The sequence below is a fragment of the Mangifera indica genome, chromosome 6 (assembly GCF_011075055.1).
Source record: "Mangifera indica cultivar Alphonso chromosome 6, CATAS_Mindica_2.1, whole genome shotgun sequence".
Classification (NCBI taxonomy): domain Eukaryota; kingdom Viridiplantae; phylum Streptophyta; class Magnoliopsida; order Sapindales; family Anacardiaceae; genus Mangifera; species Mangifera indica.
This window is the reverse complement of record NC_058142.1, coordinates 10,353,664-10,380,604: the sequence shown is the minus strand read 5'-3', so window position 1 is coordinate 10,380,604 and position 26,941 is coordinate 10,353,664. Positions and strand designations below refer to the sequence as shown.

Genomic DNA, 26,941 nt, shown 5'->3' with positions numbered 1-26,941 from the left:
GAACTCAAGAAAACAATTTATAGACACAGATTGTGAAGGTTTTATAATCCTGTTATTGAAAAAGAAGATTTTGAACAGAAAAATAGAGTCAAAGACATTCATTATAGAGCATAATAATTTAAAAAAAAAAAAAAAAAAGAATGCAATGCTACCTTATTATTTTGCCCACTGATGAAAGCATTTCCAGTGACCTCTTGATTCCATGAGTTACCAAGTGCAATCACCCATCATTAGCAAAAGCAGCTCTCTAGAAAGATGACATCTGAACAACACGCTCCTTTCCAAGCCTCACAGAGTTGACATAATTTATGGGGCAATGTGCAGAAATGCCAGGAAGCACCAGTCCCAGTATCCTGAGCAAGATGGAAAACCAACCCTCCTTATACTCTTGTCCATGGGTGTAACCCATTGTTAAGCTTCGGATTAACTCCCAAACCGCATTTAGATACTCTGGAATGAGGTACCTTAACCCGAAGAAAATTTTGTTTGGCACTTCATCCATTTTCTATAATGCGCATGCAGCAGAGAAAAGATAAGTTAATACTATAAAGAATAAAAACTATTAATGCAAGACTCACACCAACACGACATTGAACACAATGAATGTGGTTTCTTGTCCATAAAATCTTCCATGGAAAAGCTTTAATCATATATGCAATGCTCCCCAAGGATATATTTTCTAAATTATTCATCTGGAATTCTACCAACAGAGGATATGAAAAAGTTTGCCAAGACACAAGGATTCTATTTGACCAACCATTTCAGATAAAACTATTATTAATAGCATACTACTGCCTTATCATGTAGGTTCACCATGAAAAGTTGAAAAGTAGTTTGAAAATATGAAATGGAAAGTCTTGTAAGTGAAAAGGTAAGATGAACTTCGTCAGTATACGTACATGTTCAACATAGAAGCTGTCATAGTACAGGCACACACCAAAATGCTTATACGAGAAAGTTTTATCATCATTTGGTAACCTGGGCACCCAATCATTGCAGTAAACCACCCTGAAGTACTTTGGTGTTGGAGTCTCCAAATGAGCTTCCATGAAACTCACCAGCTGCTGATTCCCAACCCTTGGTTGTCCAAATGTATATAAACCCAACAATCTTTGCAGTACCTCAGTCTCCTCATGTAGCAAAAGCGCCATTGGGAACAATGTAGCAAGGGCTCCACCTAAGCTATGCCCAGTGACCACAAATTTTGCATTCTTGTGATCCTTGAGTAAGCTCTTCAGCTTCTTTTTCACAGCATAATATGCGGTCATCTCCAGTGCTTCCGGTGGGATTACAGTACTAGCTAGCTCCTTAGAATCAAAAGAGTGATCACTACCATTGTGTTCTATGCCAAAGTCAGTTCTTGATGGTATTGTTTCAGAACCTTTTGAGGAGTTTCCAGTCACATCATCACTTTCTGACAGGCTGAAATTTGCTCCCTTCAACTGAAGGTGATATTGGAAGGTTTCAGCATTAGTTCTGTTGCCCAACCCTAACGCTTCTAAGAATCCCATATGGACTTTTCCCACTTTTGGTATCTCATACCATGAATAATCAAAGTCAGTACTCCAATCATCAGCATCAAAAGGTTCTGTGCCCCTAAAGCTGATCAATATTAAACTTGCATCTTTGGGCTTGTCACACAGTATAAAAACTTGAGTGGACATCTCCTTTTGGAAATCTAAAAAATGAAACCCCAACAGTAAGAAGAAGAATATGAAAACAGAAAAGACAGGAAATTTGATCAAAGCAACAGAGTATATAGAGTTTTCTCAAGGAAAGAGGTGAAACACTCATGCAACCACTATTCAAATTTGAAAATCCTTACCATTCCAGCAGTTGTAAAAGTCTACAAAATGCATCTGCTTTCACAAAAAGTCCAAATCATAAATCTTATTATTATTAATATGAGAAGTTAACAGAGAACATTAATGAATCAATTAATTCCAAAAGATTAACCAATTATTGGATAAAAGGGATAAAACAGAAAAAGAATAGCTTGCCTTCCAGTGATGAACTACATATTTAACAACTTCAGCATTCTCATATGCTAACTTAGATGCCATCACACAGAGGTCCATGAGAGCTCGGTTCCCTAATTCCAAATTCATGCTAGTCTCCTCCATATCAGAAGCACCGGTCAATTGCTCCACCAAGTACCGGCCCTTGTAAAGGTCGATTCGCCCATCCAAATGCCCGATTGTACTAAGAAAAGACTGCGTGCCTCTTTGTGGAATCACCACCTTGCCTACAACCCCATAACATAATAGGACAAATCATGCAATAATAATTGTGAAAAAATTTTCCATTTTAGTATCTAGTAAGGTCATAAATGATTGACAAGAAAAATAATTACAACCATTACAAAACCATAAATGAAAGGGGTGATGTTGAAACAGAATTAATCAAACAAGTTATGAAAAGAGAAAACCAAACAAACATATGCAGAAAGAGAGTTAATTGGACGAAGTTTACCATGGAGAAGGTTGTAGAGTAAGCCAAGGAGGTTCCCATTCTGAGAAAGAAGATTGAGAATGAAATCCACAATATAGCCAGTGTACTCCAAGGGCTTACCAAACAACCCAATAATCTTACGCACAATAATAGAGACAATAATAGCCCATCTATGCTCACCAACCAATAGTTGTTCTGCATCAGTGGAATTCTCAATTTCCAAAAACTTGACACCGATTCTTATGTCCCCCAGCACCAAATATTTGGCCAAGTCCAGAATCCCACCTTTCTCTGGCCTGACTATCAGGTAATTTGAATCAGAAGCCATTATAGTGAAGAATACGAGGGGTTCTGAGCAAATTCTGTCGGATGTGAACCGTTAATAAATTAGAGGGATTGTACTGTACATTTTATACCATTTTAGGATGCTTAAGGTTAAAGGTAAAGTCACCTATAATAGTACAGCTCTTAACCCATTTTCAACATCCTGTCGCTTTCTAGAATACTGGATTTTTTTTATCATAAACAAACTGCATTAGGCAATGGCAAGCTTCTGTGCCCATGCGTCTTTGAATTATAATCAACCATAATAAGAGTATGTGCCACTCTAATTATAAACCCATTCTTCTGCGAAAATTTAGAATGTTTTTAAGAAAATAAAATAAAGATATCGGATAAGAACATGACATTCAATTTTTCTTGATCATTAGTTTTCTTGCAAGGAAATGTAATTGCAGATTCATACGTTGTTGACAGGTAACTAGATGGGTTTTCCTGCGTTTGTGATGCCTGCATATTTGATGAAACAAGGCAAACATTTTCTATTCTCAGCACAGATATCTTTTTCGGCATCATGTCATGTATATGTAACATTCTAAAACCAAAAAAGGAAAATAAAATAAGACAGAATCCCATAAAGACTATGCTTTGTGCTATTTTTGGGACTATAAATTGCCAGATGAGATCAATGTGACAGCAGATGCCCTCATTTCCATACTAGACTATCCATTGTATGCTTGTTATCAGAATTTATTTCTACTTTCTTCCTCTACTCTCTTTCCCTCTAACCCTCACGGCATTTATTGTTTGTCTAATCATCATCCACTCGTTGTCCTATAATGGGGAAAGTCATCAGATGAACTTACGTATGAACTTTGCCCCCCGGGATTCCAAACTACAAACTAATAAGCAATAACGCCAAACAATGGCATATTGGTACTTGTCTTTTCGGTGAAATAAGAATTTTGCACATAAAAGTTGGATTAACAAAAAATAAACAAAAATACAAAGTGAGAGACAAGTAACTCACCTTCTCAATTATAGCACCATATTGTACATGTTGATGGAATTTTATGTATGCCAACTAGAAGTACACAATATTGAGAGATTATGTGAGTGAATGTATGAGTTATTTGGATAAAAATGTTTTTAATGTGGTTTGTCTTACTACTCAAGAGTTTACGTTTTAGGAAAATTATGATAGAGTATTGATAGTGTTTAAAAGGAAATAATTTTTCCAAATCCCTAACATTTGTGTTGATCATTATATTTATAGGTCCAAGAGATAAAGTTATAGGAAAATATTGTACTAAGTGTTTCTAATATAAACATGAATCTATATATTTACTTATATTCTAATTGTATAAAAATAAGATAATTACAGTGATTACATGATCTTAATTTCATAGAATGCAATTATTTTCTATATAGATACAAGATTAAATAAGAAAAAAATATTTTAAATACAAAGGAATTTAACTGTCAAGTTTGAAGTTTTTCTCACTATCTCTGAATAATAGGATTTTTATTCTCATTTTGATTTGATTTGTGGATAGCCAGCATGTTTGGTCACTAATTGAGTAACCTATCACTAGGTGGCTACCTTTTGACTATCGTGTCCACGAGTTTGATCGAGTAGAAGTTTTATCATATAACAACTGCTCCCTAACTTCTAAAGTGAGAGTAAGAATCTAAACATTTTTGTCTTTCTATATAGATAGATGATACATGGAGACTTAGGGTAGGATTGTGAAGTGTTATGATGATAACGTATGTTTGTTGTATTCATTGCATTGTATGCTAACATTGTGTGCCACTAATGACAATTTATGTCTCCAAGGTGTCTTGGTGAGCATGTTTCATGTGAATCGTCAAATTAATAACACATTTTGTAGGTTTAAGTTTGATAGTTAAGACTGCATCATGTCTGGCATCGAATTGACTATAAAAAGTATAATGATAATCACCTTTAGAAACCTTAACATGATTTGTCTATTAAACTTGAGTGAGTTTACAAATTTGTGAATTATGATTAATAAAGGAAGACTCTAATGACCCCTACACTCGAACAAAGTTGGTAAAGATGTCATATTTTGGATGAGTGTTTTTTATTGTCACTACATTGACTTGAGCAGATAGATAAATTTGTTGTGCAAGACTTTACATGTTCTTTAATGTTGTGGATTTATTCTTTGGTCTTATTAAAAAACTCTTTTAGGTATCCTTTTTTGATGAGGTCTTCAAAAACGTCCTAGAGGTTTTGACACTAGTCGTTGTGCTAGTTATGGGACTATAAATCACTAAATGAGATCAATGTGACAACAAATGACCTCATTTCCATACTAGATTTATCAATACGTTATTTTTATGAATTAAATGTGAAAAAGAACTAATCAAGTTTGTTACAATGTTGATATATATTTCCTAAAGTCAACTTATCTTTATAAGCATGCTAACCGAATTAATTTCTACTTTCTTCTTCTACTCTATTTCCCTTTAACCCTCATGGCATTCATTGTTTATATAATCATCACCCTCTTGTTGTCCTATAATGGGGAGTGTCGTCACATGAACTTAGAGTTTCATATGAACTTTACCCACAAACTAATAGGCAACAAGATCTAACAATGGTACATTGGTACTTATCTTCCAAGTGAAATAGGAATTTGCGCACAAAAGTTAGATTAACAAAAATAAAGTGAAACAAAGTTACAATTTGAGAGACAACACACCTTCTTAATTTACACACAACTAAAAGGTTTTCATATGCCAGGAATGAACTATGTCTACAAGTTAAAAAAGAGTCACTATAGCTTGAAACACGCATCAAGAAAATGGTACAAAAAGTTCAAGTCTTTTATAGAGGAGTAAAGCTTCTATGAAGACTACTTGTGATCATTATGTCTTTGTGTAGAAGTTTTATGATGATGATTTCATCATATTGCTACTATATGTTGATGACATGTTAATTGTTAGATATATTGTTTTTCATATTGACAAGTTGAATTGTGAATTGAGTAAGTGTTTTTCTATGAAGGACTTTGGGTTGTCAAAGCAAATTCTTGGCATGCAAATCATTTGTCATAGGAATAGCTAGAAGTTATGGTTATCACAGAAGAAGTACGTTGAGAAACTACTTCAGAGATTCAACATGGACAAGTTGAAACTTGTAACATTATTTATGCTACTCATTTTAAGTTAAGTACTAATCAAAGTCCTTCCACAAAGAAAAAAAAGAATATATGCATAAAGTTCCTTATACTTCAATAGTTGGTACTTTGATGTATGCAATGGTCTATGCACGTCTAGATATAGCTCATGTCATTGGATATAGTTAGTTAATTTTTCTTCTAATCGTAGTAAAGAACATTGAAATGTGATAAAATGGTTCATGAGATATCTCTGAGACACTTCCGATTTGAAGCTTTACTTTGGGAGTGAGAAGCCTATTTTGGTTAGGTATACAAATTTAGGTATGGTAGAGGATATTGATTCCAAGAAATCAACTTCTAGTTATTTGATTAATTTTATAGGCAAAGCAGTATCTTGACAGTTGAAATTATATAAATATGTTGCAATATCTACTATCGAGTTAGAGTTCATTACTATAAATGAAGCATGTAAAGTGATGTTATAGATGCGATGATTCTTGTAGGAGCTTGGCTCCACACAAGAGATATGTGTAGCCAAAGTGTTATTCATCTTGGTAAGAATTCAAATTTTTACGCAAATCAAAAGACATTGATGTGAGATATCATTAGATACATAGTGTCCTTAATGACAAATTGATTGAACTTGAGAAGATTTTTATTGATGATAATGGTTATAACATGTTGATGAAGTCATTACCAAGAGAAAAGTTTAAGACTTGTTGTGTGATCACCGAATTGACGTTTTCCTCCACATAATTAAGAATGGGAGAATCGTTGGGCTTTGGGGCCCTTTCTTATATCGAGAAACTTAAATTTATCTTGTGTGAAGTTAAACCCACAATTTCATGAGTTAAGGCAAAAAGAAAGTGAAAAAAAAGAAAATACAGAAGTCAAAATGCCAAAAAAAAAGTAAGAATCAAGGTAAAAGAGCTATTAAAAGTTTTCAATGCACGTTTGTAGAAGATTTATGAAAATTTTTAATTTCACAATTGGATCACCCTAAAATTTGGACTTCTAGTTCTTCATTATGAACGGTAAAGATTGTGTTTCTTTTGTCAAGTAATATGTTATCTTTGTCGGAACATAATTGATTGTGCATTGCATTCCTGTTTAAACAATTCTTAGAAAAATAATATTTTTTCGTTCTTAGAAAAATGTTATTTTCTCGATCTTATACTGTTGAATTGTTCTCAAACTTTGATATAATTTTAAGCACATATTATTCTAGATTGTGAACGATGGTGATGTATATTTGATGTCTATAACTTGATATATAGTCTTATGAGTTTTAGTGTGAGATTCTCTACTTTTTGCAGTTGTGTTATTATTGTGTTTTTATTATTTTTGGAGGATTGTGTACCTATTTGTAAACTAAAAAAAAAAAAAATGTGTAGTATTGTTGTAGATATAGTGGATTGGTTTGGGTGATGCCCCATGATTTTGCTGTTCACATTGAATAAATTTTCGTGTTAAATTATAGTGTTTATGTATATTATAATTATTTTTGATTGTTTGTTGTAAAAAAAAAAAAAAAACATATTTTGGTTTAGTGTTTGTTGTCATATAATTCAATGAAGAGGGGGAAAGTTTTGTTTTGGTCTTGATAGCTTGCTTGTTTTCTCCTCAACACCTTCTAGAGCTATGATATAAATTTAGACTTTTCAAAAACCCTAGCCACTCTTTTGATATAACCGAATTTCGTATAAGGAAGGAAATTATTGTCTTTCAAATTCCATTCATGTTCAGTCTTTATACACAAGATAACACCTATAAGACTCTCTAATGTCATACAACATCTATGTTGATGAGTATGACCTCATTAATCTAATGAAAGAAGTGAAAAACTATTCAGGATAGATTCAAAATAAATGAGCCTCCAAACATAGATGTAAGCTTCCTAACACCCAAATTACATGTATAACAATGCCCTTGATCCAAGGGCAGTAGGATTTTATATCTGAAATTTCAAATTCATGTTGTGCTTACATGATTTGAATGCGTGAAAAATTTGTCATCTATCACTTAAAGATCAAGAAGATTTGATATGTATTTATGATTTTTTTTTTTTTTTTGCTTGTGAAAAGTTAAAGGTATGAAAACATTTCTTCTTTTGTCGCTATTTTTCCTTTGTTATATATTGTAATATACTTTCAATGTTATGGTGTTAAGAACAACCACAAATGTATTCTAATAATTACAAAAAGCTAAAATGTAACCATCGTGATAGATCTAAGAAATTTATTTAACATCAAAAGAAAAATTTATTTATAATTTTTACAATTATGGTTTCTCATTTAATATTTTAGTTTCTAATATATTTAATTGTTTATTTTTAATGAAGCTAAGTAAATTGGGCAAACTTGAGAATGGGTAGGTTAATGATGAAGTTAGAGTGTTATATGTAAGTTATGTTTTTACTCAACTTCTTTGTTGGTTAAATAATCTCATTATGAGACCATATGATATAAAGGTATATTTAAAAGAATATAAAGATCTAACAATATAATCAATTGTTCATCTAAGTTTAAATTATTTAGATGTTATTGAAAGAGATGGGTATCTTTTCATCTTAACCTCATCACTCTTCATCTAACTGGGGTATTTATAAAACTTGAATTTCTAACTTTTCAGAATTGACACTTATATGTGCACTTTTTGGTTGTCTAGTGATAAATATATGAGCTTCTTATTGTCTAGCTAAGAATACACTCTTTTTGGAAATATATAAGTTATTCAAGTATTTTAGATTGAATATATGGGAAAGTTTTTTAACTTTTTGGGTATGCATGTAGGATTTTGGTAAGAAAATTAAAATTTTTAATTTATGTTCACATCATATGTAACAATGGTAATATAAAATTTGCATGTTGTTTCAATAAATAAAACATAAAAACATGTAAACTACCTTGTACCTTATAATTTGATTGAAGTTTGGAAGCTTGAATCACTAAAATAAGTGATCTCTTGACTTGCACCCTTTAAGGAAGAAAAATGGAAGAAAAAGAGAAGTTTTTTCCGGCAAAAGAAGAAGAAAAAGAAGAGAAAATCTATATTTTTCTTTTTTTTCTCTCATATTTATTACATTAAAACTTGATATTTATCAAGTTAAAGCATGTGTTTAATTCTTATTGGTTGATAATTAAGAGAAATTTGAATTTGACACATGTTGAATAATTTGTGCCCAAAATTATTCATTCTAACTTTCTAAACAATTTAAAAGGTGTAAAATGACAATTTTACCCCTTTTTCTAATCTTATTCGAAAAGCACAATTTTTATCCTCGAAAAGTGTTAGCCAACCATAGATAAATATTTTCAACTTCATAACACCATTTTCTTCCTTGATATATGGGTGTGACCTTCAAGGTTCATAGTGACATAGTCGTAGGCCCTATATCGAACGATACGTTTCATTATATCACTGTATAACTCAAAACTGTCATTAACCAATATACTTCATTTTCTGCTACAAAATGAAGCTCCCACTGATCATGTGGTGTCATCTAGCAATGTTTCATGACCCCTATATCACAATGAAGTACAAGTTTCACATAATGTCAACTAAACTTTTCTTACTCACACTTACCATGTAATTCAATCTCTCTATCATTACATCCCGATTAAACTTGGATTCATGGAATGTCAAAATTTAAAATTTAATCTTTTCGAATATCAAGTCATACCTCAGAATGTGTCACATCGAAACTCTTTTCATATAGACTTTTATCTATACTCGCTAGTGTCTTAGATTTTTATGTTTCTCGATATTCATATGGAAACTCGAGAACAATCGAGCTAACGAATCTCTGTATGATCATCACTTGTGCTATCGCTCAAGCAACATATGATCAAAGCGGCTTCTGAGCGAGATATGATTAGTCTCATGGTATACACCATATGAACTATACGTTTCAGAATGAAACACAATTGTGATATCTCAAGTCAAAGGATCTATATACTAGTATGATTTACGATGTATCATTGACTACATATTAATTCCCATGTGATCATCGTTCAATGGTTACGTTTGATAAACAATATAATATAATAACTTTTAATCAGTTTTCTAACCATCAAACGATTCTATTGTTTACCCATGTGTATATCCACCATGTCTAATATCATCCACTGATATACTATGGTGATATAGCACACACCCATTATGCAATACTATTGCCCAAACAGATTGTCTATGCAGTGAACGATTTGATGACGTTTTTAAAAATTCATCGGGACCTTTCACATGTCATATGCATATAGCTAATATAGATGTAATATACAACTACAACATAGATATAAAAGTGACACAGAAAACATGTGAAGTATGACAGAACTCTTTTTTTATTAATAATGTATATGCAAGATATACAACCCTTAAAACCAATAAAGTGATTAGTTTTTAGGGCATATTCTAACAATGCACATATGAAAGTGTTGGTTTTATAGCACTGAACATATGTTTATATGGTTGTTTAGCAATGAAAATATATATACAAATAAATGTGTTTCTTATATGTAGCAAATGACATATGTATTATTTAAAAAATTATGACATTGTATCAATTTTTGTAGTATATATAAAACAAGGAAATTTGAAAAAGAAAAAATTGATATGGTTGTGCATAGAGGTGGCAATGGGTCATGCCAAGTTGATTTCAATGTGGCTCCACCGTTCCTGTCGACCATACTCGAGCTTAAACCCATATAGTAATAGGTTTTGCAAGTCAATGTGACATACCAAGGCCCTTGGCACAACCCTCTCTTTAGGGGGTCGTGCCATGTTGGGCCCTTAATGGGCCGATTTTTTATTCATAAATTATTTTTAAAAAAAAAACTTAATTATTAAATTTTACTCATTTATATTTATTTTTAAATTAATTCAACCAGTGATCTTAAATGATAGGTCGATCTTTCAAATCATATTTTGTATTTAATCATTTTTTTTGTTACTTATTGTTGTATTCTAAGTAAAAAAAACTCTTTCATGTTAGGACTTTTTTTCTAGGTGAATCTTCTTAACTTATCTGACATTTTGGTCAGAATATTTGTTACTCATACACTTCACCAACAAGAAGAATCAAGAAACTTGCATGCATGTTCGTCAAACAATGTCACTTCTGGAATATTTACTTTATCTACTACTACACCATTTGTTTCATAAATAACAATTTAGTTTCCATTTTGTTTTTACAATTTTGTTAATTATTTTTTTCTTTTAGAACACTTTGGTAATAAAAAAAATTAATATGTTCTAAACGAAAAAAATATGTTCAAACAATTAAAACGATTTCACTTTTATATATTCAATTGAGTAAAAATATATACAATATAAATACTGTAAGAAAAACTTTTTATAAATAAATAAGAATATTATGACATTTTTAAAAGCAATTTTTTTTTTTAAATTTTTGAAGAGACCCGTATAATATTAGGTCAATCCACAAGTCCAAAGTTTAGGCCCGCGGTATAGCCCAAACAGCCTACAATAGCAGATCATGCTCCCTTGGGTGGGCTGAAAACGAGGGGCTCAAGCCGGCATCACCCTCTACCATGTCTAGTTGTGAACACCCAATAAACTACTGGGATAAAAATATTTAACAATAAATTAAAATTTCATTAAATGTTAAAGGAATCATATCTAAAATTGAATGGAAAAGGGAAATGCGTGGACACGCGTTTTGGAAATGGAGAAGATATGTATGTGGTGATTCATTATTGGTGAGCAGGGTGGCTGGTAGAAATAAACAAGTCCGAGGGAAGCAAAGCTGAGAATTTATCGGGAATTGGGACCTTCTTCCCTCTCAAGTCTCGAGTGCGTATCTGCTTGTTCATTCTGTCCCATGGCCGCCTTCTCCCACGTTGCCCAGAAGCTAAGTCTGTGGCTACTCAAGTTGTGGGGTATTGATAAGGAAAGAGATAAATACATATTAATGCAGTGACTTGCCACATACACATGCATGCATCAAGGATCAATCATCATCATCATCAGTTAATATACGTATGTATGTATGTATGTAGGACGTAGAAATTAAGCTGGGTGGGTGAGAGTGGAAGGCATGTAATTAGGTGGTTTATTTAGAGTATTGACTGAGCAAATACAATACGCGGCTTTATGTTTCAATCATCACGTACTACAGCTAAAGCCTATTTAACTTAATAATCAAATGTTGTATGATTTAGTTTGTGACAAATGGGACATGAGACAAGTGTTTTAATAATGGAAGAGAAATTGAGGGAGAGATAGTCAAAGATCCACCGACAGCCGACACAAGCCCTACCTGGCCACATCCTCCGCCAATTTCTCCTTTAAATAGTCAATTGATAAAAACATTTCATCTCATCCTCATGGTTTTAGACTATCAATATAAACTCAACTATTGACTCTTCATCAACAAACTAATTAAAAAAAAGACTAAGGACTTATTCCCACCCATGAATACCCTTTTTCCTAGTTTACATTTGTTAACTTAAAAAAATCTAAACATCTATTAATCTTTTAATTTTTAAGACTATTGTTAGAATAAAATCATCATTTAATATAAATATTTTTAAAAATTAAAAATTAATCATATTTCCCTCTAAGTTTACAAAACTGCATTTTCCTCCATTTTCTTTTAGACTTTGGCAAATTTTTTACCCCCTCCTATATTTTTCTTGCTTCTATTGCCACCCCCAACTTTTGAAATCTTCTCTAAGGCTACTACACCTTTCCCCACATTCGTACTTCTTCATCTCTGATTGCCTCTTTACTAGAGACTAAACCGTCATCAATTTGACATCAATCTTCAATGAAGTTTGTTTCCTTCCAACGTCAACACAACTTTTTTTTCCCCTCTCTTGGTTTCGTCAAGTGCCACTCTTTCGGTTCTATCATCTTCTTCATCAAGATCAACTAGAGCAAGCAAACGATGACAAAGGAGAATGTTGTGTGACATTAGCGAGGGAAGACACATATGATTCGTCGTCTTCCTCTTAACGATGGCTAGAAAGAAGAAGGTTGGTGATGACCAAAGATTGATGAGGATGGAGAGAAAAGCCCAAGAGAGAGAGAGCGAAAATGTAATCATTGATGTCTTTAGTAGTTAGCAATGGTAACTGAAAAAATTCTAAAGGTGCGTTTGGTTAAAGGATTTTAAGATTACCTTGGTAATCTATCTTTTATTCCCTTGTTTGGTTTGTCAGTAATAAAATATTACAGTAATCTTCTATTACCAATGCTGACGTGACAGGTAATATAAGTGGTAATCTGATTACCACCTTCACATTAGGTATTTAAAAATTACTGGGGTAATCTTGAGTTTATTATAGAAAAATTATTATTTATTAATCTTTTGAGATAAAAATAAATTTATTTTTAATTAATATGACAAATAATATAAAAATATTTAAAAATAATTATATTCAAGGGCATTTAAGTAAAATAATTTACTAGTAATATTTTATTACCTTTAACCAAATACAATAATTATTTATACCTATCAAATTTTATCAAACATAGTAATCATTCATACCCAGTAATCTTCTAAGTAATCTATCTTCAAGGTAATATTTTTATTTTAGTAATCAAACATTATCCAAACCAAACGTCCCCTAAGAGAAATTATCATTTTTTAAATTTTAATTAAAATAAAATTTTTAAAATTTAAAAAATATATATAATAAATATTTAATTTTTAAAATATTTTTATTAAATAATAATTTTATTGTTATGGTTGAAATAAGTCTATCGCCTACCCAGAAAATGAAAAAAAAATCTTACACCAAAACCACTCTTCAATCAAATCTGAAGTAAAATAAGAATAAAGGCAACAAGTGATGGTGAGTGATTGACCATCATGATTAATTGCCGTCCGCCACTTGTTTCCCCATTGATGATGGTCTATGAGAGGTGATTTGACCTGCTTTATTTTGTAAATGGATGGTGCTTTGCTTTGTCTTAATTTAATTTTTTGACACTAAATAGTGATTTCCATTTCCCACCAAGCTTTCATTCGAACTTCTTTTTTCCCATCTTGAATGTAAAACCATATTTCCCACCCAAAAACTAACTCAAAAAAAAAAAAAAAAAAAAAGACTAATCCAATATCATTCAAAATTTTGAAAGACAATTAAAAAAGAATATCCCAAGAATATCCGACTTGAGGCCTTACAATATTTTCTTAAATGTTTGTATAAATTTTGTTTATACTAAAAAATTCTTGCAATGAGAGAAGGGAGGGGAAACTTGTTATAGGGTTATGCCCTAACAGTATAGTAATTTTTTTGAAGTAATTTAAATTGTTCTTCTATAAATAATTTTTTTAATTTACGAAATAATCTCCTTCACTATATGTATTCACATCTGTTAATGTCAATAATTAAGGTTTTGGAACTACTATGAATAGATATTATCCGTATCTATTACGACTAAATTCAAATCGAGTTTATTCGAGTTTGAGCTTGATTTCAGTTTAAACGAACCCAAAATGAGTAATCTCCAAATGAGTTTGACCCTACAACTTCGAGCTCTAGCTCGAGCTCAAGCTACTCGTCAAACTTGTATACTAAAATTTTTTATATAAAACGATATTGTTTTATCAATATATATTAAAATAATATCGTTTTAATAACGAGTTAGTTAAAACTTAAACTCAAAATGAGCCAAGCTAGAGCTTAGTTGCAGTGAGTTTGACGAGCTTGAGCTCAAACTTAATTACTGTAAATTGAGTTGAGTTTAAACTCAACTCAATTCGAATCCAATTCTAGTGTCTATATAAAGTATTTGTATATGGGAAATATGAGATTTTATAATAACTTGAAATTATGTTCACAATAGTTAAACAAGGGTTAGACACTATATTTTCAATAAGGTTGTTGCGTTGTCCACCTCTATGAAGTGATAAGTCTTAAATCACTACAATAAGAATATTATGGTATAGACACTTATGCATAAAAGATGTATTGAGTTGAGCCACACATAAAATTTTTGTTTTTATGTAACTATCGAAATGGAAATATAAACTTCACACTTTAGCTACTTTGACATACATATCTTAATCTTGAATGAATGAAGTACCTTTGATTTACAAGCTATGATATTTGATTAGAATAGAAGGTGAGATCTCATTTGTATATATGTCAATACCCTAATTAGTTGAGACTCTAGTTTAATAGGTTCAAGAATACTATTTCAATAGTTTAATATATTGGTAGAGAAGTATTGGGGTGACTGTCATGTCAAGTTCAATATAATAATGGACCAAATCATGAGAAAATTAATAAAGGATAACTTGCGTGACAGTAATGACAAGTAACGGACTAAATTGAGTTTAGCCAAATTTACTTTAAAAATGAGGTGGCTTCTCCACTTTTACATGCATAAGAAATCTTTTTTCTCAAAAAGTTTATTTTTTCCATTTTCTCTCAAACACATACCCGAAGCTTTTCACCATTCTTTGGTTACTTTACATTGCGTGTGATTTGATTAATCATTTATTAAAAAATAAAAAATATTAAAAATTAGATTATTTAAAAGGTTATTAAAAAATATATTATAATTATATTAGATAAAAACAGATATATTTTATTATTATATTTGATTAAATATGATAAAAAATATTAAAATATTATTATATATATGTTTTTGTTTTAATTATTATAAAATATTTTTTCTATTACTTATTATATTAATTAAAAATAAGAGTGTTTTTTTCTTCAAAAATTAATAGATAAAAATAGATTTATAACAAAATCAATAATACTTTGGTAATTTTTTAACATCTAAGATTAATATAGTAATATGATTATTTTTTATATTATATATCATATCACTATTAATAATAAAATATTTTTAAAATATTTTATTACTTATAAATTAAATATAGTAATATTAGTAATAAAAGATAAAGTTGTAGAATAATTTTTTATTATCAATAACTATACAACTCCTTAGTGTTTTCAAATAATTTGAAACACATTTCAAAGTAGTTCTCACACATTCACGTATCAAAAGTATTTTAATTGTGTCCGTAATAGTCAAATTATGTATCATATCGTGTATCAAAAACTTAATTTTCTATATCATATATAATAATACAACTTTTAAAAAATAAGAGTAATGGGTACACAAATGTGTGTTATTGTATAATTGAGTGTTATTTTATCATTAATTTAAAATCAGTCAATCATATAATGATACATATACGTGTATACACGTTTGTCATCAATTTTAAAAAATAAAATAATAAAAAATTTTAATTGACATGTCATTAATTTTAAAAATATCATAAATATCTTTAAAATTTTAAAATTTTTCATATACACTCTTATTATATCATTATCTTTTTAAAAAATATATTAATTTGTATCGAAAATATATATCATATCATAGAATATATATTATATCATATTATATAATATATCTATTATATCATATTAATTTAATATATCTTATAAAATATATTATTTTTAATTTATATTATATTATATTATAAATATATATATTATATATTATAAGATTTTGATAATTATAAGTATGTGTTTAAACTTATACCAAAATGGTTTTATTTAAAATTTAAACACTCAATCTTATCATAAGGAATTAATGGGATAGGCACCGGATTACCATTCCTTTCCTCGTATTATAATCTATGCCCCTTAAACCCCACCTTAACCTCTGTAATATACCGAACCAAATCATGAGGTAAAGATAGATACTGTTAAGTTTTCTGACATGGAAGTATGACAAATGCACCCGGCAATCATCTAACTGTCCAAACACTAGATGAAAAAGTAAAAATCTACATATATGGAAGCCCAATTCCGGTGAATCCTCCGGTGACTGCTGACCGACTGGTACAAATTCAAAGTAATGAATGCTATGATTGAATGTTAATGTCACATCATCATCGAATCATGAAAGCTACTCTCCTCTTAACCACTGTCTACCATATTCAATTACCAGATACGTGTAATGTTGCTGAAAACTACTAATACTGTTTATATACACCTTTTGTAAGTAACGAAAAAGTGTTGTTTTTTTTTTTCTTTTTACCGTAGACACACCTACCAAGATGGGATTTTCCTTATCTGATCAAATATAAATAACAGCGTAAGCATTCTGTGGCTTTGAATTCTTTCGGCAAGTTGTGCCTGCCAGCTTTCACTTGGTAGGATTTCGCTATATATCAACATTTTACCGACGAAAAAGCTGCTTGGTGGACTCTCTATTTTCATTCAAAGCCCCTTCACAATGGTGGAGAAATGGAGAAGAGCGTCGGTGTTTGTATGGTTGATTCTGTGCATTTTAGAATGGAAACCCCCTTGCATCAATGCTGCTACAGATCCCAGTGATGGTTAGTTTTTCTTTTCCGCTTTCCTGCCTTTGTTTTTCTCTAGATTTGTAACAAATCTGCATTTCTTTGAAGCTTTTTACCTGCTACTGATTAAAATATATTTTTCTCCTTTTTGGTGGGTTGGAATGGCCTGGTTTACGGTTTATAGTCATGCATACATTTTTTATGCATTTCTACACTTCGATTTTTATTTTTTATATTATTTGTTTTGTTCAATCTGCTTTAGAAACTTACAATTTTAGGAAAGCGAACTCTTTTGTTAGATGCAAGTTCTGATCTAAGGAAGCCAATCCCATCATTTCATTTGTATTGTACATTCTGCTGTAAGTTTCGGGTTCTGGCACTGTTCATTTTCCGGTTAATTACCTTCCTACATCTGGTTTTTGAATCACGTAAAACACTGTGCTAGTTTGTTAAAGGGTTAGAAATTTAAGCTTTTCTTCTCTTTATTGTGGGAGATGGGTGTTTGAGAGAGTAAGAATGGTTATTATGGGGGTTTCATTGAAGATATCCGAGGATAATCGGTAAGTGTTAAGGAGGCCAATCTCTTATATTTTACTTAATACTGCAAGGAGCGAATGAGGTGGAACATTAATTCTAGGAAGGAAATACCTGTGTTGGAGTTGCTTTCCATGTCTTATCTTTCCAAAGAAAAATGCCTCCTTGTTTGGTTATCTGTAAGATAGGGAAGGCGTGAGTCCCATTCTTTCTCTTCTGAATGCTTATTGAATTTGCAAAGGTTTTCTGAGTAATGATGCTGAATATGGAATATGACACCTAGGGGATTTTGGTTTGAAAGCATGTTGTGAACGTTTTAGAGAGATTGAACCTATAGCCACAACCCAAATCATAAGATAAAGGACTGCAGGGCTTCTGCTTCAAAGAGTTTATTAGGAATTACCAACCTTGTTGATGTACAAAAGAAATTCCTTTGATCTATGAAGCTATATCTCCTACATTTGTATTACATGATGATTGTTCTACTCTAGAAGAAACAAGGATAAGGGGAGAGATTTTGGATTTCTGGAAATAGGGACCTCCATTATGGACTTGCCGCATATAGAAGTTTTACACAGTAAAGAAGAAGGCAGTACAGTAACCCATGTGAAAGAAGAAAGTATATAGAAAACTCTAAAATTTTCAATTTGATGACGATAAATAGTTTGCTTCAAATTTTTTCTTCCAGTTGTTAAACTAAGTCTTTGTCACGATAGAATATTATCCTTAGCAGAGCAACTTTAATTTTATACTTTGACCTCTTTTAGCCCAAGAAAGCTATTGTACTAGAAGCTATTAATTTAATTTAACGTGTGTCCAATGGTTAGCGGCATATTTATCCTATTTATTTAATATTTGGAATACAGCTTCTGCTTTAAAGACCATGTACAGTACTTTAAATTCACCTAGTCAGCTAAACCAGTGGACTGGCGATGATCCATGTGGGCAGTCTTGGAAAGGAGTTACTTGCTCAAGCCAGCGAGTCACAGAAATGTGATTTTCTTCCCCTTTTATTTGTTCATGTTTGTGAATTTCAGATGTCATTATCTGTGCTGAATTTGGGTATATATTCTGTTGTTCTTTTTTCAGCAAAATATCAGGTCTTCAACTTACTGGACAATTGGGTTGGCAGCTCTCAAGTTTGACATCATTAACCAACCTGTAAGATTAATGTTCTTCTAGTCTCGCCTTTTTCTTGGTCAACATGCATGGTGAATTTCCATAGGGACCTAGAACTCAATGTTTTAGTTGTCTGTATTTATTCTTACATATAGATATAAATATAATGCTTACTGATGTTTTGTTGTGATGATATACTACAGAGATGTGAGCAATAATAATCTTGGAGATAGCATTCCGTATAATCTACCCCCAAACTTGACGCGATTGTATGTTTCTTATATGCATTTGTTCTTCCCTTTTTTATGGTCATGTTTCTGATTTCTTTTATTTTTGTTTATTTTTTATTATTTACGTTAGATGTTCTTTCGTATGCAGAAATCTTGAAAAGAATAATTTTACTGGAAGTCTTCCTTACTACATTTCCCAAATGACCTCCCTTGAGTACATGTGAGTGGCTTTGCAATTTTTTATAATTAATATAATTGTTTTGCCACAACTTACACGGTAAAGCATAATATCTTTTGCTTCAGTTTATTTATTCATTAATCTTTGAACTTTTGGGTTGCAGAAATCTAGCTCACAATAAGCTCCAGGGTCAACTAAATGACATATTTGGTCAACTTTCTTCACTTTCTACATTGTGAGATTTTTTTTCTTGGCTTTGTTTCTTTCAAAAACTATAACTATACATTTGGGGTATCTGTCCTGCTTTACCATATTCCAGTAAAAATAAGTACTTGCAGCAGACCTGAAATCTATTTTTCCTTTTTAAGTTCTAGCTACCTTCACAGTTATCTGAACAATGAATTGTTTGAAATAATTCAAATTTGTTTGCTGAATGACCATGTAACCATATTTTTTCTAATATTCTTCAGGGATCTCTCTTCCAATTCTCTGACAGGTAACCTGCCTGAGAGTTTTAGTTCCCTTTCAAGTCTGAGTTCACTGTAAGTGAAGAAGATGTCATCTTTTCTGTTGTGAATGCATATTTATAGTTTTGATTTCTCCTAATTTATCTTATTTGTACTTGTGTAGGTATTTGCAGAACAATCAGTTTACTGGTCCTATTGATGTTCTTGCCAATCTACCCCTTGATAATCTGTGGGTATCCAGTATACCGATGAATACCTGAAAAATTATATTTACCCTTTCCTCCAGTGGTCCTGAAATATGACCAATTGAATTATGTGTGTTTCTCAGGAACATTGCAAATAACCATTTCACAGGCTGGATTCCTGAACAGTTGAAGAACATTAATTTGAAGTAAGCATTTGGCAGCATTATCATTTGTTATGATTATTGTTTGTCCTTTAAGATTGAAGTTACTTACATTCAACTCATCTTCTTGACAGCAAGGATGGTAACTCATTTAACTCTGGACCGGCCCCTCCACCTCCACCAGGTACACCTCCAGCCAGCAAAAGTAGCCCAAAACACAAAAACAGTGGTGATAACAGCCCATCAAATAGTGGTGATAGCAGCAAATCAGGGATAGGGGGCGGTGGCATAGCAGGAATAGTGATCTCCATAATTGTTGTTGGGGCAATAATAGCATTCTTTTTGGTAAAGCGAAGATCCAGAAAGTCATCTTTGGATATGGAAAAGCTTGATAATCAGCCCTTTGCTCCCCTTGCATCTAATGAAGTGCAAGGTAAACATATGTTATTCACATCCTCTTGCATTACATTTTGCTTTATTTTTGAAAGATTTACATCCTACCTTGAGTCAAGCTTCTCCTCATGAATTGTTTTCTTCCATTTGATAAGTTAACTTTAAATTATTTATTTTTTGGGCAAACTTTAAGGGTTATATTTTAATGATAACAAAGAAGGAATGCAAAGAGAGTGATAGACAGTCACCACAGAATATTTAAACTTCTAAAGTTGGCACCATTAAATCGTTAATGGGATTGAAAATGTTGAACTCCCCAGAGTTTTGTAGAAGCACTCTTTCAATACTCATTAGAGGGGCTTCTCACCATTAGAGGAATTATATGATATCCCTAAATTAGCAAGGAAGTTGGTCATTGAATTACCTTAACAAAACATATGAGAATGGCAATGTTACATTTTCCCCGGAGGTCAATTTATCCATCTGAAGCATTGAACGGCCAATGCAGACGCATTCTATCAATTACTGATTCTTGGCTTCATGATTCAATGCTTGTTTGTTGATGTCTTTAAATCCAAGTTATCCACAGTTTTGGGAGATCTGAGATGTTTATATTTCAGGAAATATAATTTTTTTCTTCTTTTTTCTTCTCTTGTATTGCAAAGGAGAGTGTCATATTGGATCTTTATTTTTTAGTATAATTAGAAATAAAATACTTTAGGGACATTTATAAATTATATCAGTGAACATTCTATTGCATTCATATTTAGTCTATCTTAATATTTAGGCTATCATATGTATATTTTGTTCTTTGATCTTGCCATGTTCTTGTCTATTGTAGCTAAATTTTTTGCCACCAGGTCCCTGTTTGGCTTCTTATGTGTTTTTTTTTTGGTTCCATTGTAATGCAGAAATGAAGTCTATGCAAACTTCCTCTGCCATCAGCACAAAAAGTTTTGAGACTTCTGCTTCAATAAATCTACGACCCCCTCCAATTGATCGTCATAAATCATTTGATGATAATGATTTTTCAAAGAAGCCTATTGTTGTCAAGAAAGCTATTACGACTCCCAAAAATGTGACAGCATATTCTATAGCTGACTTGCAGATGGCCACTGGAAGCTTCAATGTTGAAAACCTTCTTGGTGAGGGTACTTTTGGACGTGTTTATCGAGCACAATTTGATAACGGGAAGGTATACTTTTCTTACTTATCAGTTTGGTGAGGCAATTTTATCAGTTTCCCATGTCAGCCCATTTCATTCTGAAGATGAAATTCTAACTTCTTTGCTGAATGTTTTGCCATAAAATGTTGACCTTCTACCTTTATTTGTCTGGTCTCATTTAATGGTTGAAGTGTATTGAAAACGTTGTAATTTGTTACATCCCTTTAATAATGATTAGGTTCTTGCTGTAAAGAAAATAGATTCATCTGCTCTTCCCAGTGAAATGTCCGAAGATTTTCCAGAGATAGTCTCAAACATCTCTGAGTTGCATCATCCAAATGTAGTGGAGCTGGTGGGTTACTGTTCAGAGTATGGACAGCACCTGCTAATCTATGAGTTCCATAAAAATGGGTCCCTGCATGACTTCCTGCATCTATCAGATGAAGACAGCAAACCTCTGATATGGAACACTCGTATTAAGATTGCTCTTGGGACTGCACGTGCATTGGAGTAAGTTGATATAAAATAATTGTTTTTCCTTTTGAAATAAAAGTTGAAAGGGAATAGAGTTATTAACTATTTCTTCTTCTCTGACCATAGGATTCCAATTTAGTCCTTCTATTCTAATGATTTCCTTGGTAAATGTTTTATCGATTAGTTCCTTGTAGACCTGATAACTGCTGATGGTAGATCAGTATATTGCAAGAAACTGTTATATTTACAGCTTCCAAAGTATTTTCTATATCTTTTACTAGAATTAGTTGCGGAAAGTTAGAAATTGCCCTATGGGATTTAGATTGATAATGCATCCTCCAGATAAATCAGATATTCACAAATATTGTTTTTGTCTCTGCTATTTGTGATTGAACCACCTTGAACTCATAAAGGGATTTTTCAGGTACTTGCATGAAGTTTGCTCCCCATCAATTGTCCACAAAAATATTAAGTCAGCTAATATATTACTGGACACCGAGCTCAATCCACACCTTTCAGACTCTGGCATGGGAAGCTATATGCCAAATGCAGATCAGGTGAATTTTGAATTTGATTTCATATGTGCTTGTATGCTAGTTGATATATTGGATTATGCTATTTTTTCACTACTTGATAAAAAATGGCAATCTCACAGGCTATATAATTTGTATGGTTTGTCCTTGGTGTTCCTAGTACTGTATACCAACATAGTAGAAGTCTAGCATGTAGCATAAATGCCAACCCACTGGCAATAGCATATTATAAGATGGTCCATTATAGAATCTAATGAAGAGCAATGTCTAAACAGTTGTTTATTTTAAGTCTCTTCAAAATAGGGTTCAAATGATGCTAATGTGTGCCTGCAAGAGTCGCACAATGGCAAGAAGGGAACAGGTTATTTCCAGCTATGGAAAAGTTTCCCATGACCTTGGTCAGGCAGTGGGAGTAATCCTTTTGTATTGCTACTTTAATTTGAACTAATTGAGTTGACTCTACTGATCCTAAATTTTTGGTTCGTTTATTTGTGTGCAGTTGTTGAACAACAATGCAGGTGCTGGATACAGTGCGCCTGAGGTTGCATTGTCTGGTCAATTTACCATAAACAGTGATGTCTATAGTTTTGGGGTTGTAATGTTGGAGCTTCTTACTGGACGTAAACCATTTGACAGGTAAAGTAATTACAAGCAAAATATCTGGCAGTCTCATTGTTTTGTGCAATTTTTCCATCTTTTTAGCTAATAGGTATCATGTGTATTAAATTTGGCAGTTCAAGGCCAAGGTCTGAGCAATCTTTGGTTCGATGGGCAACACCTCAACTGCATGACATTGATGCACTGGCTAAAATGGTCGATCCAGCTCTCAACGGGCTCTATCCAGTCAAATCTCTCTCCCGGTTTGCAGATGTCATTGCTCTTTGTGTCCAGGTAATGAATAAGTATTTGAGTTAATTCATGTATCAGATACTAATACAAACAAGGCTCTAATCCTTTGATACACTAATATGCAACAGCCGGAGCCAGAATTTAGGCCCCCAATGTCTGAAGTGGTACAAGCATTGGTTCGATTAGTTCAACGAGCTAACATGAGCAGAAGAACAATCGGAAATGAGCAAGGAGCATCCCAGCGAGGTGACAACCAAGATACTCAAGATTACATGTCTTAGATATATTTTCTTTATTATAATGCTATGGTTCTTAGTTCTTTGCTGATGTGCCATATGATACCCAGTTGTTTCCATTTGTTAATAAAAATATATTACACAATCGAACAACTTCTGATTCTTCACAAAAGCTCAATAATTGCATCTTCATTCATTCTTTTCCCTTATTATTATTGTGTGCAATCACAATTAGTCTAGTTACTTCTCCTGGCAAGTGAAATTATTCATCTGTCTACTCCTAATTTTTTTCAATAAAATCAAGGTTAAACTTTGCTGATCAATATATGTGATTTGAATGCACATGGAAAGAAAAATATGTGGACTAAATTCATATATATATTTTTTTTAATTAAAAAAAAAGATTTCCATACAAGATTATGATATTGGATGATTTTATTATCTGAGGAGGAATTATCAATTATGTTCTGAAAAATGAACATATTTTGTCTACGCAGTTGTTTTTAGTCTTCTCAAGTTTAAAAAACAGCTTTATTCTTGTTCATAATCATACCGTAAGCTACCTTCCCCTCAAAGTTTATCACCTTCGCCCCAAATAGCATAAGCTTCCTCCCCGTGAACAGCTTCATCACCAATTTCCATATCTTCTTCAGACATTCTCAGAGGTACAAATAATTTAATTAAAATACATATTAAGCTTGTAGTAATTATGTTGAGAATGACGATAAAGACAACCCCAAGAAGTTGAATTCCTATTTGCCGGAATCCAGTACTGGTTTTTCCCATATCAAAGCCATAGAACAGGCCAACATATTCACCGTATGAAGCATAGAACAAATTGTTGAGTCTTGGTTCTGCAAAGAGACCAGAAAGGATTCCCCCAAGGGCACCAGCAATGGCATGAGTGTGTAGAACTGCCATTGTGTCATCAACTTTTTGGAGAAGCTCGGATCTCTTATGCACAACCATCATGGTGAACCATGGAATTGAGCCTGAGCACATCCCCATTATAATTGCTGCCCATCCTTGGACAACGCCTATATCAAAACATGAGCAAAACCTTATTATAAAATTTCTTTCCATATAACAACACACAGAAATTAGATGCATTTTGTTGTGCATGGCAGCATGGCCTCTGGAATCGTTAGTATTGTTGACTTACCAGCTGCTGGGGTGATGCAAACTAAACCAGTGATCATGCCTTGAACTGCACCAATGACAGAAGATTTGCCGAAAAATACAAGATCTAGCATGACCCAAACAACCAAGCTGGTTGCAGTACATATATGTGTGTTTAAAACAGCCAAAGAAGCATCAACGTTTACGACATAGGGGTCTCCTCCATTAAACCCTGTCCAACCCATCCAGAGAAGCCCTGCTCCCATTAACATGAGAAGGATATTATTTGGAGGAAATCTTTCCCTGTCCTTGGCTAGACGAGGACCAACCTACGATGAAAATTAGTGTGCAATATGATCAAGTGGATTTTGTAGGCATACTAGGCAGTAATTCTTCCAATAAACTAATACAGATACAAAATTTATAAATCCGTGGTGAGTAAGTCACATTTTTTTTTCGTCTTAAACACTTCTACCAGGCAAAAGGGTTTAGTAGTTCTAGTCTTCTAGTATTCATCCAAGTAAAATGAATTTTATGAAAATATTTCTTACCCAAAATGCAGCTGTGTAACCAGCAACTCCTGCAGACAGATGAATCACATACCCACCAGAGTAATCTATTAGGCCTTTCTTGAAGAGGAAACCATTAGGACTCCAAATGCTGGATGCACCAATTGTGTAGGAAAAGGTTAGCCACAGTGGCACAAACATCATCCATGCATAGATGTTCATGCGTCCAAGCACAGCTCCAGCAATCAAAACCAAAGTGATTGCTGCGAACACAAATTGGAAGTACACCATAGTAGCATTGGGCAACTTCCCAGAAAACGTCTGTTTAAGGAGAAAATGTTCCTCTAATGAAACATTTGGAACCCCCCAAAATGGAACATACCTTGTCCCAAAAGACATCCTATAGCCCCAACACACCCAACAAAAAAGAACACAAGCAAAAGCATAAAGTGCCATGAATGCAGAATTGACGGCCCATTTTTTCTTCACCCCTCCTCCGTAAAGGAGGATAAGCCCTGGCACACTTTGCATACCAACCAGTGTAGCAGCTGTGAGTTGCCATGCATTGTCACCTTTGTTCATCCAATATGGGCTTGCCTCATCTGGCTTTAAATTTATAGGGTAAGGAAAGGGTGCATCAGCCATGTTTAAGTCTCCTGATTCTATGTCAAACAACTTAAGAATAATTCTTCAAAGTTGATTGAAATTCTACATTGATGAGTACTTATAACTAGGACTCTGTTGCTTTGATTCTGACGATAAGCTGGCTCATTGATGGTATCTCTTTTGTCATTATATATCTTTTCTCTGACATTGTTTGGATTGAATGCTGCTAATCCTCACCACTACTGATATTTTATTAATATTGGCTGTTACTTCAAACAAATTTAATGATATTTACAAAGATGCATTAGCAATTTGTTGCTGCATATACAGTCAAAATTAGCATGGCACATCCAGGCCACAGTGGGCGCTATAACATCTTGGAATTTTAAATGTAACTGTTAGTATGCATACAAATATTGGAATATGAGGAACTCTCTGAATCAAATAAGTAGTATCTTATCTCTTCCTCTTGTCCGTAGAAGATTTTTTCTGTTTTCCCTGCCTTGCTTCATTATGATTGTCCTTCACCATCTTCATTTCCTTTCTTTTTATCTGTATTTAGCTCAATCAAATTGATACATAGTGTTACAGGCAGCAAATATGACCATCCAACAAAGAGCTGGATTAATTTCTTGCCATCACCAAATTCACTACAATTAATTATCTTCACTGTCACAATTGGCTTCCAGCAATTTCAATTTTTTTCCGAAAGACTATATATTTCCTGTTAAAAAATGACAAAGAACCTATGATACTTTTAGGCAAATTCCATGTCGGCAAAATACAAGAGGGATGTTATGTCTGTATATCTCATATTGGTTAGAAATGAAAAAATTTGATTGGCTAAATAGTCTCTGTCAAGACGTGTTTTGAATTGCAAAACATGATGAACAGTGTGTTTAGTGTGAAAGACGCGTTTTAGCTTGTAAAGTCATAATAGACTCTGTGTTCAAAGTGAACAATATCTTAACAGTAAGTCAAACTATTATATTTGGGTTGCAAAGC

The 26,941-nt window shown here is 32.6% G+C and overlaps 3 protein-coding genes across 3 annotated transcripts; 1 reads left to right on the top strand and 2 right to left on the bottom strand.

Moving 5' to 3' along the window:
* Positions 1-33: 33 nt before the first annotated feature.
* Positions 34-3,015, bottom strand: LOC123218720 (triacylglycerol lipase OBL1). The gene is made up of 5 exons (XM_044640302.1): positions 2,473-3,015; positions 2,001-2,245; positions 1,826-1,859; positions 900-1,678; positions 34-505 (listed from the first exon to the last, which is right to left on the bottom strand). The coding sequence occupies exons 1-5, from the start codon at positions 2,777-2,779 to the stop codon at positions 248-250; spliced, it is 1,623 nt and encodes a 540-aa protein (XP_044496237.1). The 5' UTR covers positions 2,780-3,015; the 3' UTR covers positions 34-247.
* A 13,973-nt stretch (positions 3,016-16,988) lies between these two features.
* Positions 16,989-23,847, top strand: LOC123219348 (protein STRUBBELIG-RECEPTOR FAMILY 7-like). The gene is made up of 16 exons (XM_044641252.1): positions 16,989-17,214; positions 18,579-18,705; positions 18,802-18,873; positions 19,035-19,100; positions 19,210-19,281; positions 19,403-19,474; positions 19,710-19,781; positions 19,870-19,935; positions 20,035-20,097; positions 20,187-20,485; positions 21,357-21,640; positions 21,849-22,120; positions 22,509-22,641; positions 23,117-23,253; positions 23,352-23,508; positions 23,595-23,847. The coding sequence occupies exons 1-16, from the start codon at positions 17,112-17,114 to the stop codon at positions 23,745-23,747; spliced, it is 2,148 nt and encodes a 715-aa protein (XP_044497187.1). The 5' UTR covers positions 16,989-17,111; the 3' UTR covers positions 23,748-23,847.
* A 326-nt stretch (positions 23,848-24,173) lies between these two features.
* Positions 24,174-25,975, bottom strand: LOC123219653 (ammonium transporter 2 member 5-like). Its single transcript, XM_044641653.1, has 3 exons — positions 25,373-25,975; positions 24,865-25,150; positions 24,174-24,739 (listed from the first exon to the last, which is right to left on the bottom strand). Exons 1-3 carry the CDS (start codon positions 25,973-25,975, stop codon positions 24,273-24,275), a joined length of 1,356 nt encoding a protein of 451 aa, XP_044497588.1. The 3' UTR covers positions 24,174-24,272.
* Positions 25,976-26,941: the final 966 nt, after the last annotated feature.